The 15,485-nt window shown below is 37.0% G+C and overlaps 1 protein-coding gene across 1 annotated transcript in view; it reads left to right on the top strand.

Moving 5' to 3' along the window:
• Nucleotides 1-301: 301 nt before the first annotated feature.
• The window catches only part of LOC107598230 (semaphorin-4A-like), a 36,287-nt gene continuing 21,103 nt past the window's right edge, over nt 302-15,485 (top strand). The window contains exons 1-2 of the mRNA XM_016289509.1: nt 302-506; nt 10,410-10,660. Of these exons, the coding sequence (XP_016144995.1) occupies nt 10,567-10,660 (94 nt within the window). The 5' untranslated portion in view covers nt 302-506; nt 10,410-10,566. The remainder of the gene's footprint in view (nt 507-10,409; nt 10,661-15,485) is intronic.

Genomic DNA, 15,485 nt, shown 5'->3' with positions numbered 1-15,485 from the left:
TACACGAGTTTCACAATTTGAGTTGAATTCCTGAAATAAATGAATTTTTCCACGACATTCTAATTTATTGAGATGCACCTGTAGATGCGTTTGTTTGTTCATGGGAACAGATTAGCATTACTAGCTCACCAGTGGATCCTCTGCAGTGAATGGGTGCCGTCAGAATTCCAAAAATTCTCCGGATCGCCTGAGTGTGAGTAAATGTTCAGCAAATGTTTATTTAGATTTTTTACTGTGATTTTTAAAAAGGAAAGGGGTTTAGCGTGTTATTCCGTGTTTTACGGCTAGGTGGCGCTGTTATTCTCGTGGACATTTACTTATCAACAGCGTGGACACAATAGATAGACAGAGACGAGCTACATTTGACTCTATGCTCCAGATCTTCGATTTCTTCGAGTAGTAACGTCTGTTTGGGGGTTGCTCGTAATTCAGAAACAGACGGAGGACTATCATAACAACAACACCGGCGCGCAGCACAACAGCTCCCGGAGAAGCACGGGTTTGATGTGAGTACACCAGCGTTAAATCGCTGCACAGCCCAATGAAGTGAAAAATGGGTCGTTCTGTGTATAGTACAATAAGATTGGGCGAATCCAAAAAGTACTGTAGTGTGCGATAACTGATAGTGAAGCATATGTTTGTGGAGAGCGTGGACGGTTATCCAAATCATTTCAAACAGAGTTGAGTTGTGCAATGCAAACTATTGTGTCAAACAAACATTGACCGCGGTGGGTTAATGAACATGTGTTCAGTTAACAGTGTAGAAACTTTGTCCCAAAAATAAATAACACTGAGAACGAGAAAGAAACCGGTGTTTTGCCCTGTATGTCTGTGCAAGCATGTTTTTCAGTCTTGCCTGGTTAAGTTGGTTGTTCTGTTGTAACGTGCTTGCAGAGTCTAGTATGCAGTTTTGTGCCTTAAACTAACAATTATTCAGGTCTTGTACACAGTAGATAAATCATGTAGAGGAGCACATCAAGTTTGAAAGGCATAGGCCTAGCTTCTGTATAAATTCACATTTCCTTTATAAAACCATGTGTCAGGTGCTAGTTCTCAATATCAGGCTGATGTTTTCATGCATATTGTTACTTGGACCTGCAGTAATGCACTTGTTTACTAATTCAGTTCAATAGGTAGTTATACTGCAATGGTGCCTACCTGACCTGTCAGTGTTGAATTACCAGTCAGTGAAAAAACAATTTTGATCAGTTTAATACAGAGGTTTACAAAATGCAAAACTTGAGGAGAACTACTTCATGCATCCACTACCTTGAGTTCAGCAGGTTAAAAGGTCATTGCAAAATGATTCAGAAAAGTGTTGTTTCTTAAGTTGTTTCCGAAGAAGCTCCAGCCGTGTATTTTGAAACTCATTTGAAAGTGATCAAATCTATCTGTCCTCTGAATATTATTAGTCGCATTACTAATTAGGTATTAGTCACTTTCTTCACTCATGTTTTCATTCTTTTCTCAAAACCCACCAGAGCCTGCATGGCGTAGTATCACTGGCTATTTTTGTTTGCTGGATTTTATTCATTAAACATGTGTAAAATGATGTGGGATTCTCACAGGGCTTCCTAACATGACTCTTTTAGCGTTATACTACAGTGCATCAGCAGCACACTGGCTCACACACCTCATAACACCACTGCTGCCTGGTAATCACATCAGCTGTAGTCATGGCAACTGCATATGGGAATGAAAGCTTTCACTGGGAGAGCAATTTTCTTCTCCTTCACTGGCTCATTGCTTTTCCTCCATGGACTACATGTTACCTGCTTGCACGCAAATGCCACCACCGGTTTTTCCTCAGGGTATCGCTGAATGCTCTTCCGGAGGCAGATTTTTCCGCTTCATCTTCACGTAAGGCTTATGTTGATGCCAATGGCTGTTTTTTTCCCCATCAAGCTGTTTTTTTTTTTCTTTTTAGACTCATTAATAGTTTTTGCTTTGCAGCATAGTTCTCAATGTCAGTTAAGCTTATTTTCCCTTCAGTTCTCTTTATCGTGATGCAAAGAAAAAGTCATATTCTTTGTTTATAGTTTTTCATATTCAAACAGTATTTCAATATATTAATACATCATGGTATTATTTGTTGTTATGCTATACTATTTCAACATTATATATGCTTTTTTTTTTGCTCAGTAAAATTACTCTATTTTTATGAGAATAAAAAGTAACGGGAGCAGTAAAAGTAAACTTGAGGATGCATTAAGATTATGAGAATAATTAATTGGAGATAAAATATGTTTAATTGTTTTGGGGGTTTTTTTCCTGTTGATTTTGGCTTGAAATGGGACCTGGACTTACTTACTTATCTACTTACTTACTTATTTACTTATGCAAGTACTTATTTATTAATTCGGTTATATCCAGGGTTTCCCAAACTGAGATACAAGAATCGATGGAAAGCTAATAATAAATTAATTATAAAAATAAGTACTTTAAAAATATTACATATTTAGCTTGTTTACATGCATGTGTGGTCATTAAAACCAAACCAAAAACCAAACATTAAAAAAAAAGTGTTTTCCACTCTTTGCTCTTCTTCAAAGGTCAGATTCTCTCTGAGCAGTCAGACCTGCTTTGATTATCGCTTGTTTTCCCCTCAGGTATTTCCAATGGAAAATGTCCGATTGGATGTTAGACATGCCACTTCTTAATGTAAAATAGTGCAACAGTCCCAGCAATATAATATCTTAAGGCCATATGATTTGTCAGCTGTAAGGGTAATGAAACATGTTTGTTTTGGGTTTTTTTGTACTTCAAAGATGTCCATTAATCATGATTTGTCCATTCATCATCAGTGGTTCTCAAAACCTTGTCCTAAAAAGGAACTACACATGGGAAGTTTACAAAATGTGAAACAACATCTTCAAGTAGTGGGTGAGAGGCTGTAGTTTACATCTCCTTTTTTGAAACATATGGATGTGAAAAGTGTCAAATGATCTTACGGTAAACAAGAAGAGGAACCCTCTCAGTTAAATCAGCCGTTGTTTTATCTTTAGACTCTTTTTGACCCTGTGTTGCTTCCATTCTGAATCAAATAGTGCTTGTACAGGGCTTGTGTGTGTTTCTGCATGCACCTAAAGCTTGTCATGTAAATTCTGTTGGCCTATAGCATGACAGAGGTGTCGATGTATGGAAAGGCCTGTGATGTAAGGTTTGTTGTGTTTATCAGGCTTGCGTGACTTACTACACTAGAGGTGTCACCTGTCAAGCAGTCCTGACACGAACATTGACGCCAGGTTGTGTATTATTTATCAAGTGGCTGAGGGCATTTTTGCACGTGTTATTGTCGGCTGACTTCAGTTCTTTACTGAATATTTTAGTATGTAATATTAAAGTGCCCCTATTATGCCATTTCCAGTATTGCCTTTCATGCAGTGTGTAATGTAGCTGTATGTGAATGTAAACGATCAGCAAAGTTGTAAAGCTGAAAGTGCATGATAAATAAAGTTACTGTGTCCCAAAATAAAGAATCGACTCTGAACAGCTGAAACGAGTCGCTAGTAATTCGAATCCCACTTCCGTGACGGCTACACGTCACGGGTAACACATTTGCATAATGCGCGCCTATGTTCTATGTTGGCCGGAAGCAAACAACTCGACCCCGCCCACAAACACGTCATTTTTACTGACGATTGCTTCTTTAATCTCGGGGGGTTCAATGCGGGATTCACAAAACGCTTGCTGTTAAAAGATGGATCAGTATCCTGTTTATTTGGACCAGGTGCTCCACTGAATCACAACCTGTAAGTATGATAAATAATAGATGTTTTTACTTTCTAGGCCTGGGCGATAAAACGGTATCAATATTTATCGACAGTACACCTTCTTCGATAACGATATAAAAAATGTTCGATTATAGTGCACGTGCTATGAGTGACGCAGACAGCACACACGAACACATGCTGAAATGAGTGCTGTGTCTGCCTGTGATGAGGAGATTGTGAATAAAAAAATTAATATTAGTTGAATTTAAAATAAACATTTGCATTTGAATGTTAGGAGTGCGTCAGGGAGCGTCATCAGTGGCACACGAGATGCAGTGATAATGATGTAAGTGACGTTGTTACATTTTAATGTTTTGTTAGTCTAGCCCATTCGTCACACAGATACGCTATTTTCATTCAGATCAAATCACAGCAACGTAGGAAACGGATCCGTGACGCAGCTGACACAGAACAGCATACGTTGTTTACGTCCAGCTGATACTCTCCAAAATGGCGCAACAGGGTGATGCGGAGGAGACTAATTGTTGAATAAAATCGTTATTTTTTTTTTCTTTGGCGCACAAAAAGTATTCTCGTAGCTTCGTAAAATTACGGTTGAACCCCTGATGTCACATGTACTATTTTACCGATGTCCTTGCTACGTTTCTGGACTTGGGAACATTTCAGTTGTATTGCTGTCTTTGCAGGGTCATAGAGCTCTCAAAAAAAATCTTAATTTGTGTTCCAAAGATGAACTTACGGGTTTGAAATGACATGAGGGTGAGTAATTAATGACAGAATTTTCATTTTTGGGTGAACTATCCCTTTAATTTAAAGAGAATAGACTTTGGATTGGATTGGATTGGATGTTTTATAGAAGAAGTGTTTTGGGGGGCTGTTGAAGTTAACTTAAGATGTGAATTAAATATTTTTGTAATTATTAATACTAGGGTTGCATGATTAATTGAATGCGATTGTGATGCGCATCTCGTCAGTAAAGCCGGTTCTGTGATTAGTAGTAAATCTCCAGCACATGCTTTCAGGTGGAGCAGCATTTACTACACAGAGCCGTAGTTCACTGACAAGTGACGCAAAATCGCGTTCATAATCGCAGACGATATATAATCGTGCGATTATAAAATCGAAGAAATCATTCTGCGATTATGAAGCTGTTTATGAAGCTTGTCAGTGAACTACGGCTCTGTGTAGTAAGGTCAAGGTCAAACTTTATTAAGATCCCTTGCGGGCAATTTGGATGCAGCGAAAAACAGAAGCACAACAGACCCATACAATACATTCCAAAACAGTCCATTCATGCTCGAAAACCCTCCAATGTGGCTGAATTAAAACAATTCTGCAAAGAAGAGTGGGCCAAAATTCCTCCACAGCGACGTGAAAGACTCAGGCCAGGGCCAGGCAGGTTTGGACAGCTTTTTTCCCTTAATAAATGAAATCATCTTTTCAAAACTGTATTTTGTATTTACTTGTATTATCTTGGTGTAATATTAAAATTTGTTTGATGATCTGAATCTTTTAAGTGTGACAAATATGCAAAAAATTAAAAAAAACAGGAGGGGGGGCCAACACTTTTTCACACCACTGTATACATAATTATTATGAAAGTAAAAATATTTAAATAAAATACAGTAAATTTCCCTAACAAATTCATTAAGGACCATTTAACAGCCGAATTGCACAGGGAACCAATGAATAATTGTATCGGTTGCTTTTCATCTTTGGTAGTCTATAACGAGAACCTGAAGGGAGTATAAAGAACTCTAAAGAACTCTGTGCTGCTCCATCTGAAAGCACGTGAAAATACCACATTTAATAACATGTTTTTACTCCAAACTCACTTCATAACATCAGTCGAGTGTTTTAAATAAATCCTTGAGATGATGTGACTTCTTACACAGAATAAGGTACGCAACATATTTCATAGTATTCTAAGCAGTGATAAAGGCTATGCCGATTAGCATTGCATTATTATATACTTTATTATAATAAGACTGACTCAGATAAACCATATATTGTCGTAGTCGTGTGTTTATTAGTCACGTTGAATTAATGAAAGCAGTTAAATCATCTGTTTATTCAGCAACCACTGTAGGGATTTCCGGGGTTTCTTCTGTGGGGGTATTTAGAGTTTCTGCGTGAGTGCGCCCTCTGGCCTTCAGGTGGAGATTTACTACTGATCACAGAACCGTGCTTCACTGAATGATACGCATGACAATAGCAGCATCTGCCTAATCGCGATTTTTCACCTTTGCGATTTAAATTCGATTAATCGTGCAGCCCTAATTAATACTATTATAATATATGTAATAGTGTGATATTTTCATGTAAAACTGCTATGAAATATGTAAAAAGTGCTAAAAATTGCATTAAAATTGTATATTCCATTTTATACATCACATTAAGATTTGAAAGGAAAAATAATTGTCTGTTGGTGTTAACACAATTCAAAGTACATACCATTTTCCAGATAATGTTTAAATAATTTGCTTTACCGCCAATACAGCGACAACATAAAAGCCAATTACTCTTGAAAACGCTGTTTGTAATATTGTGCTTAATATTTCTTTCGCACACCATAGATAGTAACTTTTTACATTTTAGGAAAGGGATCTCTTGCATCGTTTTTGGGTCCTTTGCAACCAAAATGTTTTAAAAGCCCTGTATAGGACTGTCACAATGTTTTCTTATGAGCTGGTGCTGCGACATGAATCATGAAACTGAAACCGCTAACCAACTCATGTTCACAATTGACATTTTAGGGAACTAATGTTTGTGTGCAATTCTTATCTGGGTGTTCCGGTTAATGCCGCTGGCCAGATATAAAAGGAAATCAAATCTGCTAATCACACTACCTAAATGATGAATGAGTAATTTGAGTTTTTATGGTAATGACTGGCAGAGTAGTGTGTAGGAAATAAGGTTGACCTGCATGCTGTTCAGGTAAAACAAGTAGCCATTTATTTAGAAGTCTTGTTGCTTGCGCTGTGTATATTGTAAACCAATGTACTGTTTAGCAACACCCAAGACTAGTGAAGGACACTTGCTAAGAGGATCTTCACTACTGCAAAGGCTCATACTCTATGCTTGTATTCATCTTTTTCATGTTACTTGCCATTTGCCCTGCAGACATAAATGATTCCTTAGATTGTTTTGGAGGAGTGTGTCATTTATATAAGTGACTCACATGTTAGGCTACATGTACAGATTTATGTATTAAAATATATTTTAATCTGGCAGATGATAAAACAGTTGGGAAAAAAATCTTAAAGTCCCCCTGTAGTGAAAATCAAGTTTTATGTTGTTTATTTGTCTATATGGTGTTTTTATTATGCCTTTAGACAAACCATGTGCCAATCTATTAATCAACACCCTTGCTGAGTATTTTCTCCTTAAAACTATAGTTTCCCAAAGGCTGACCCAGAAATACGGTTTGAAACAGCCCTCGGTTTGCTACGTCACAAACCAATAACCAATCACGTCAAGGGATCGATTCCTATCACTAGCATGCAAAATATACCAATACCAGCACAAAACCAAAAATAAATGAAAGCAAAAAAACCCTTGAAGCTGTGGTTTAATGTGCATTTAGAACCGCTAACTTGCATTATAACTAGGGATGCACCGATATGAAAATTTTGGCCGATACCGATAATCCTTTATTTTTGAAAGCCGATAACCGATATGTTGGCCAATAAATCTATATCCAAATTTTTATATACTTTTTGAGAGCCTGATTACAAAAAAGGTCTCATCATTAAAAACCACATCCCGAACACTTCAACATAAGCAGCCTAGTTTGAACGGTGTACGTTTTAAAAATATTTTTACTCTCCCATTACCAAATTTAGTCATAAAAAAAAAATTATGCAAACAAGTCATTGGACATCATTACACGTGTAAAGAATCAAAATGAATGCGCCATAGATCAATAAAACGGAATAGCCTCTGCACGGACAATAATTAAATGATTTTAATTACTAAACCATATTGCTGATGAAAATAATAATAGAAAAATACAAGTGGTTGTTATTATTAATAATGTATCAATGATTTTGAAAAAGTAACAAATTAATACCACTGTTTTAAATAGCAGCCGTTTGAGCTGCGAGCGCTGAAGCTGAAGAGCTGAATGAACATTGTAAACTGAAGCGTTTTGCTGGCAGCTTATTTAATTCAAGGAAATGCATCCTGAGATTAATATTAATACAACATAAACATAATATTACAACTTATATATGTACAAAATGATGCAGTTATTGCGTGCTATAGTCAGAATGTGTGATCCTGTTGTGGATGCGCTCTTCCCATAACAACGCGCTGAAACACGGCAACTAAACCCTATATACCAATACCAGCACAAAACCAAAAATAAATTAAAGCAAAAAACCCATGAAGCTGTGGTTTAATGTGAATTTAGAACTGCTAACTTGCATTATAATCCGCGGCAACAGTGTAAAAGTAGCCCGGAGTCAGACGCACCTCTCCCGCATCGGCGTCTGCACTTAACACGTGTATGCTCGCGGGTGCAAATTAAGAATCACAAACGGCTGTATTCAAGTCTTCAAGGCATTTTAGAACACAACATCGTCAAGTAAGCAACTTTAACGAAAGTTACAGTATTCACTGTAGTTGTCCACTAGTAAAAAGATAGTTTTATCAGTCATTATTCCGTGTATGCCATTGTTTTGCGTTTACTACAGTTCAGTGGATCAGGAGGCGCTGGCTGGTGTGTCTGAGTGGAGGCGGGACTAATTTGCATATTCATAGATCAGCGTATAGTAAATGAGGCAAGGGTGTAGAGTTGCATTCAAGCTATTTTAAGGAATGAGAAAATTTTCACAATTTTTTGATAAGCTTTTGAAAAAAGCAGCTCAGATTTCGCTCCCCCTGTGACGTAGTAAGGGGATTTTTTTAATAATATTACCGCCGATTAGTCTGTACCAGTTCTACAAACAAAATAGCGAAGTTCTAGCAAAGCATGCTAACTGTTCTGTCTTTGGCTGCACTGACGAAAACAGAACACTGTTCCTCAGAGGAGACAAGAGAGCAGTGGATTTATTTACTGTATATAACGCTGTTGCCACGCACATCTAATATAAACATACAAAGCTGTTTAACTTCACTGACATAATTCAACAGTTTTTGTAACTCGTGTGTTTTTTTTTTACATAAACTTGTCTGTATATGACAGTTTAAGCGCAATAAGACATAAAAGACATGAGTTTACTCGCATGCCGTGTGACAGACACTGTGTGCTTTCTGTTCAGAAAACCGTATATCAGAAGTTTGAACTAATACAGTTTAAAACTCGATGATAATCAAAACCAAACAGATGTTTTTTTAGGAACGAGCTGTAAAGGCATAGTCCTATTCTGGAAAAGGGGGCGGGGGACAGCAGCTCATTTGCATTTTTAAAAAGACATGCATGAAAACGGCTTGTTTCTGCTTGCACTCAAAATAAGCATTTTCAGAATGATGCAATAAATGATCTGTGACATATTACATATTGTAAAAAAAGGCATAATAGGTCTCCGTTAAAGAATGATCATGTGACTTTTACAGGTGACCTGTAAATGCAAAAAAAACTGTTTCCATTGCAGTTTTGTGACGTATTCCTTTTTTTTTTTTCTTATTTCCCGAAACCACCTCACGCGAACATAAAAATATATAATGAGCCTAATGTAAGTCATTGTTTTACTAACATTGAACTGAAACGGCTTTTGAATTTCTCTGCTTTTTATTATTGTGTGGGTCAATGACAAATAAAAGTGTCCAGGATAAAGGAAAGGAATTATTTTTAAAAATGTACTTTAAAACACATGTGCCAAATTCTTTGAAAAATACTCTTTGTATTAATTTTGGTTTAATGTGGTTTAAAAAACTAAAACTTTTATAACTTTTACAAGAACAATCCAAAAAAGTCACATAGTGTTACCATCAAATAATATCATTAGTACAGTTCACCCTGAGATGTTATACTCCCAAAAATAGTCAAAATAATTTCTAATGAAAGTAAAAAGATTTATTCCAGTTATTGTAATTTTGAATAAATTATTGATCAGGATCGTTGGTCCCTGAATGAATGCGCGCTGGTCAAGAGTGCATTTCACGTCAACAAGTGCTTAGTAAATCTTGGTTTTCCACAAGCACAAGACACTAGTCACCATGTTTCTGTTCTTGGCTCACAGGGATTTCCATCAAACAGTCATCAGATCACACATGATTTATCCTGAAAACCCTTCACCTCCATTGAGTTTTCCGTTTCCTGCTCGACACTCACTGACAAGAGAAACCCAGTTTCCCATCCACTGCAAAGTTATTTTCATGTTTTCATTATACATTGTGAATATGTATAGATATGGCTATATTAAATGGAAAAATTAGCATATTGCTATGTTTCTGCTCTGCACTGCTCATGGTCATGTGACGTTTTATCGTTGCACTGACTTTCTCTGGAGGGTTGTCAGTCTTTTTTTCAGTAGTATGAATGTTGAAAAGTAACTTAAATTTCCTTCCCTGCTCATGGATGAAGACAGTCATGTGCTGATGCATGTAATCTCTTGACTGTTTCTTAAGCTTATGCAAAATTCTGAAAGAGGAAGAGGCGACTTGAGAGGAAGTGATGACATAAAAGACTCGCCTACCGATTTCTAACCCGCTCTTAATTTTTCTGCTCAGATGAGATGACGGCAGACTGCTTTGGCTGTTTGAAGTGGTGTCCCTGTGGGCTACTCAGTGCTGAAAGGACAGGAGCAGAACCCGACAGTTACAGATAGACCGGTCTTTGGCTTCAGATCATCTGTTGTGCTCAGCGGCCTCCTGGTTGTCCATCAGGATGGTGCATTCAGCGTCACTCTGCGCCTGTCTGTCTCTTCTGACTGTCCTCAGCTGTCATTCTCATGTGCTCCCCCGACTCTCTTTTCCAATGGGTAAGGCTTATTTTTAAACTTGTGAAGATTTTGAACTATAATTTAGTAATTTACTATAACTTTTATTTATTTATTTTTAAATGCTGTTAGATATTTGAGTTACTTGTGAGCCGCTGTTGTTCTCTTTATCTTCAGCCCGTAGTGGTTATCAGGAGGTAAATTAAATTGCCATTTGAGTTAAACATACGTAAACATACCCTTAGGATGCTTTACATCCTCATATCAACATTGTAAATAATTGCATTTGAATGTATCTTTTAATAGCATGAATGCGACACCTTCGGATCAGTGCTGTTTTAGAATTATGTATTTACTTTTATAGAATTTATTAATATTTTGAATTAGCTACGTGTGTATTTTTTAATTTATTATTTACTATTTAATTTTATTACTATTTTTTTTACCTATTCATTTTTTTATACATTTATTGATTTTAATTAAATTTAGGTTTGAGTATTTTTATTATGTGCATTTGTCATTTTTATTTTTTTATATTTCTATTTACCTTAAAATTTGTTTTGTTTTGCTTCAGTTTTAGTAATTTTAGTACTTCAGCTTAACGAAAAATAAATGTAAATATTGCCTTGCCTTGCCAATGAACTGAAATTGTTTTTATCTAATATTTATATTTTAGTTTCAACTATTTTTGATCGCGTTAGTTTTAACCCTCTAAGCGCCAAAGTCGCTAAATTGTGACAAGACTTCATACTTAATAAAATAGACTGTAGTTCCTAATATGGTGTAATATCTCATTTGTATTCCCTACCACTAGATGGCAGACATGTAGCACTTCGATTCTAGACCAAAATTACGTTACGTTCCTATTCGAAGTGTTCGAGGAAATTGCAGAGCAAGTGAGCTATCGTGTCATTGATGCAGAAGCAGTTCAGTTCAGAGCGTGCGGGTAAATTGTGAGATTTGTGAGAGAAAATCACCAAATGGCTACTAAAAAGTTGTACCGTGAGGATGTGTTGCAAATGTTATTCCCCGATTCTGACTGTGAAGGGGAATATTTGCCTTTTGGAAATGACGATCAGTCGTCTAATAATCGCGCTTCTCCCGGTACATCTTTGCAGCGCAATGGTGCCACCGTGGAAGGCGAGAGTGTTCACGAAGCACAAACAAGTGATCATTTCGACCCTTTGCCCAATGGGGATGGGGGTGTTAGGGGTGAACGTGGTCATAGTGTCCATAGGAGAGCTGTTGCTAGAGGTAGAGGCAGCAGGGGTAGGAGAAATAGGGCTGGAAGTAGCACTAGCTGCCCCAAAGAGGTGGGAGTGGCCGTGGTACACTTGGCCGTGCTGTGCGTGGGAGAGCCGGGAGACGTGGTAGAGGCAGCAGGGGTGATCTGGATCTAAATAGAGCTGGAAATAGCGATGACAATGGTGGCTGGGTTTATTTGAGAAATGAAAAAGTGTATCAGGACTGGATCAAATGCTTTGATGAGCCTGTTGGTAATTTAGTACTTTCTCCTGTTTATTGTTGGTTTCGTCTTTTCTGATAATTTGGAATGAGGATTAAAAAAATAAAATAAATGCAAATAAGTTAAAACATCCATTCAATATCTATTATTTCCTGAATATTACTGATCAAAAAGTAGGCTACTACGCATGATCTGAAACATTAAAGTGTGACAAAAATGCAAAAAAATAAGAAATCAGGAAGGGGACCAACACTTTTTCACACCACTGTATATGGCAGGAAAATAAAAATCCCGTGTCCAGGGATTTTTTTTTGCCATGCATTGGTCATAGAGCTCTTTGGCGTTGAACAAGATTTGTTGCACCAAGTTCACACGTACTCCGTCTGCAGTGCGTATACAGTATGTGTATGCGATGCAGAAGCAGCACGGACTCATTTTGCTTTCGCACAGGACGCGTTTGCAGTCCGCTCCTGATCCGCGGCTGTTTACCACAAACACAACATTTATCCATTATTTTGATTTCAAATCCAAATGTTGTTTCTGAAAATGCTGTTTCAGCATTGTGATTCTCTTTTATCACAGTACAGTAATACAATCTTTCATAGACATATTCACGTTTAAATTCAATAAATAACTGTTTAACTACCACCACGAGTGCCATCTATTATTGCGTTGTTTATCTAAAAGTGCACTTTTTCTTGTTTTAAATCTAGCCAAAAATCCATGTGTTGACTGTGAAACAGTAGACTTTAATTATATGCATTTATGGTGTAATTACTCCATTTCCGTGTCAATCCATGTACATTTTTACCGTGAATAATGCGCTCTGCATGCAGCACAGCAGCAATAGACTCCGTGCGGAAACGATCGCAGCATGGCTGCTGCAGACGCACCGCTCCTGGAGCGCACTGCCGGACCGCAATCGCATGCAGTGTGAACGCTCTGATCCATTAACATGGGCGTGGACAAAATACGCACCACAGACGGAGTGTGTGAACCTGGCGTTACGTTTGTAGGCCCGCCCGGTCTGTTCTGTTCTCGTGCTCCATTTAGGCACGCTGCATTCTGATTGGTTCGGATGGCATACTGCGGGGAGGTCAGGGGAACGGAAAATCGTGCTGTAAAGCGATTTAGAAATCGATTTTTATGACTATTTCGATTAATCGCACAGCCCTACTTTGGAAATTAATTCAATATTAATATTTTCAAAACATGGACAACCAAATGGTGGGGTCAACATGCTGCAGTTTCATTAAAACTCACTTAAGTGCCTTAGTGCCATAATCAAATTATAATCATATAAAAAAAGATATAATAATAAAATAAAATATTTTTTTATCAATATTCTAATTTCTTGGTATCTGAATGCTAGCTTTAGTTTTTTTTATATATACTCTGTAATTTAATAATGAAATTTGTCACTGTCAGTATTGTTACTGCTTTAAATTTTTTATATATTTTCATTTTTTTATATTTATATCAGAAATTTTAAATGAGATCTGGTTTGAAATGAAGACAGTTTAATAATGGCCTTCACGGCTATGGAATGACCCTAGTGCACTTGGTTTAGCTGTGCACTGCAGTGACTGGTACAGGTACTTATTGAAAGACTTGGATTAGATGAGATGCTTAGCTGTGATTATGCCAGCAAGACCTGCAAAAACATGGCTAGTATTTTTATGTTTCACATATATGCAATGTGCAAGTTATATGTGGAATGTCATAATAATCAATATTGTTCATTAAGTTACATTGGAGCAACAAGTTAATTATTACGAGTATGTGATATAAAAATATTGATCAGTAAATTATAGTGTTTTTTTTTTTTGCTTTATTCAACATCAAGAAGATCAGGCCCTTTCTTTCAGAACATGCTTCATAACTCCTTGTTCAAGCTCTTGTTCTGTCCAGGCTGGACTATTGCAATGCTCTCTAGGCAGGTCTTCCAGCCACTTCTATCAAACCTTTACAATTAATCCAGAACGCAGCAGAAAGATGAATTTTTAATGAGCCAAAAAGAATGCACGTCACACCTCTGTTGATCAATTTGCACTGGCTACCAGTAGCTGCTCGCATAAAATTCAAGGCATTAATGTTTGCCTACAAAACCACCACTGGCTCTGCACCCCTTTACCTAAATTCATTACTTCAGAGTTATGTGCCCTCTAGAAGCTTGCGTTCTGCAAGTGAACAACGCATTATTTTGCCATCTCAAAGAGACACAAAATCACTTTCACGGACTTTTACATTAACTGTTCCCTCCTGGTGAATGACCTGCCCAACTCAATCCAAGCAGCTGAGTCCTTAACCATCTTCAAGAATCGGCTTCCATCTTTATTTGACCCTCTAACTCTAGCACTCTCTTTTCTTAAAAAACAACAACACCCTAACACTAGCTTTTCTAATCTTTTTCTATTTTATCTATTTGTTTTCTTTTTATTTATTATATAATTAACAAAAGCAAAAAGGCCTCTAACACTAGCTTGCTCTATTCTTTTTCTATTATATGTTTTCTTTTTATTTATTATATTATTAAAAAAAAAAACTTGCTACGTGTACTGCGTTAAGCTAACCGAGACTTGTCATTTGCACTTACATATTGTTGCTCTTTTGTTGATTTTGATTGCTTCTATTGTCCTCATTTGTAAGTCACTTTGGATAAAAGCGTCTGCTAAATGACTTAATGTAATGTAAAAACTAATGCTTATTATTAAGAAGTCATTAGTCATGCAGTCATTAAGCACTTTATTAAGAGATTATTGTCCACAACTTTGAGTCAGTCTGATTCAGTTTGACCATCAGGTTACACAAAATGTTCATCCACTTTTATAATTTGTGTATCTTTAAAATCCAACCGGGCTAGAAATGTTAGTACATTAAAAAGCTTTCTCTTGGACATGCAAAAAGCCTAAGAGAGGTCATTACAACAAATATCGTTCCTTGTAGAACATATTATTGCTCTGATTAGAAAGCATTGGACGTACGAGGAATGAAAGACCCTGCATGGACCCTCTTTAGAGGAACCTTCTCCTCAATGGGAGCTGTGATGCAGACGTCCTGAAATGGCCTCTTGATATATTTCTGAAACTTCTAGTTAAAGTTTCATTTCTCCTGTGGCCTCACAGTTACTTAAACAAGGTCCTTCTCTCGGGTTATTAAAATCTAGGAACTTGTAGCAGACTTTATTGGCATATAAAGCGGTCATTGATTTGACACATTTATAATACTGTTCTTTTATGTTCGCTTTGACGTGCATAAGGAGTTTAGTAATTTCATTTTCAAAGTTTTTATTGGTTTGATTGCTTAACAAACAGTGTTGCCACAGTATCTATGCAAAGAATTGGAGTGCTTACTGCATCAGCATCATTACTCCAGTCTTCAGTGTCACGCGATCCTTCAGAA

Source organism: Sinocyclocheilus grahami, unplaced genomic scaffold, assembly GCF_001515645.1.
Source record: "Sinocyclocheilus grahami isolate Dianchi unplaced genomic scaffold, SAMN03320097.WGS_v1.1 scaffold248.1, whole genome shotgun sequence".
NCBI lineage: Eukaryota > Metazoa > Chordata > Actinopteri > Cypriniformes > Cyprinidae > Sinocyclocheilus > Sinocyclocheilus grahami.
The sequence above is the reverse complement of the archived record's forward strand: the minus strand, read 5'-3'. Positions and strand labels throughout refer to the sequence as shown.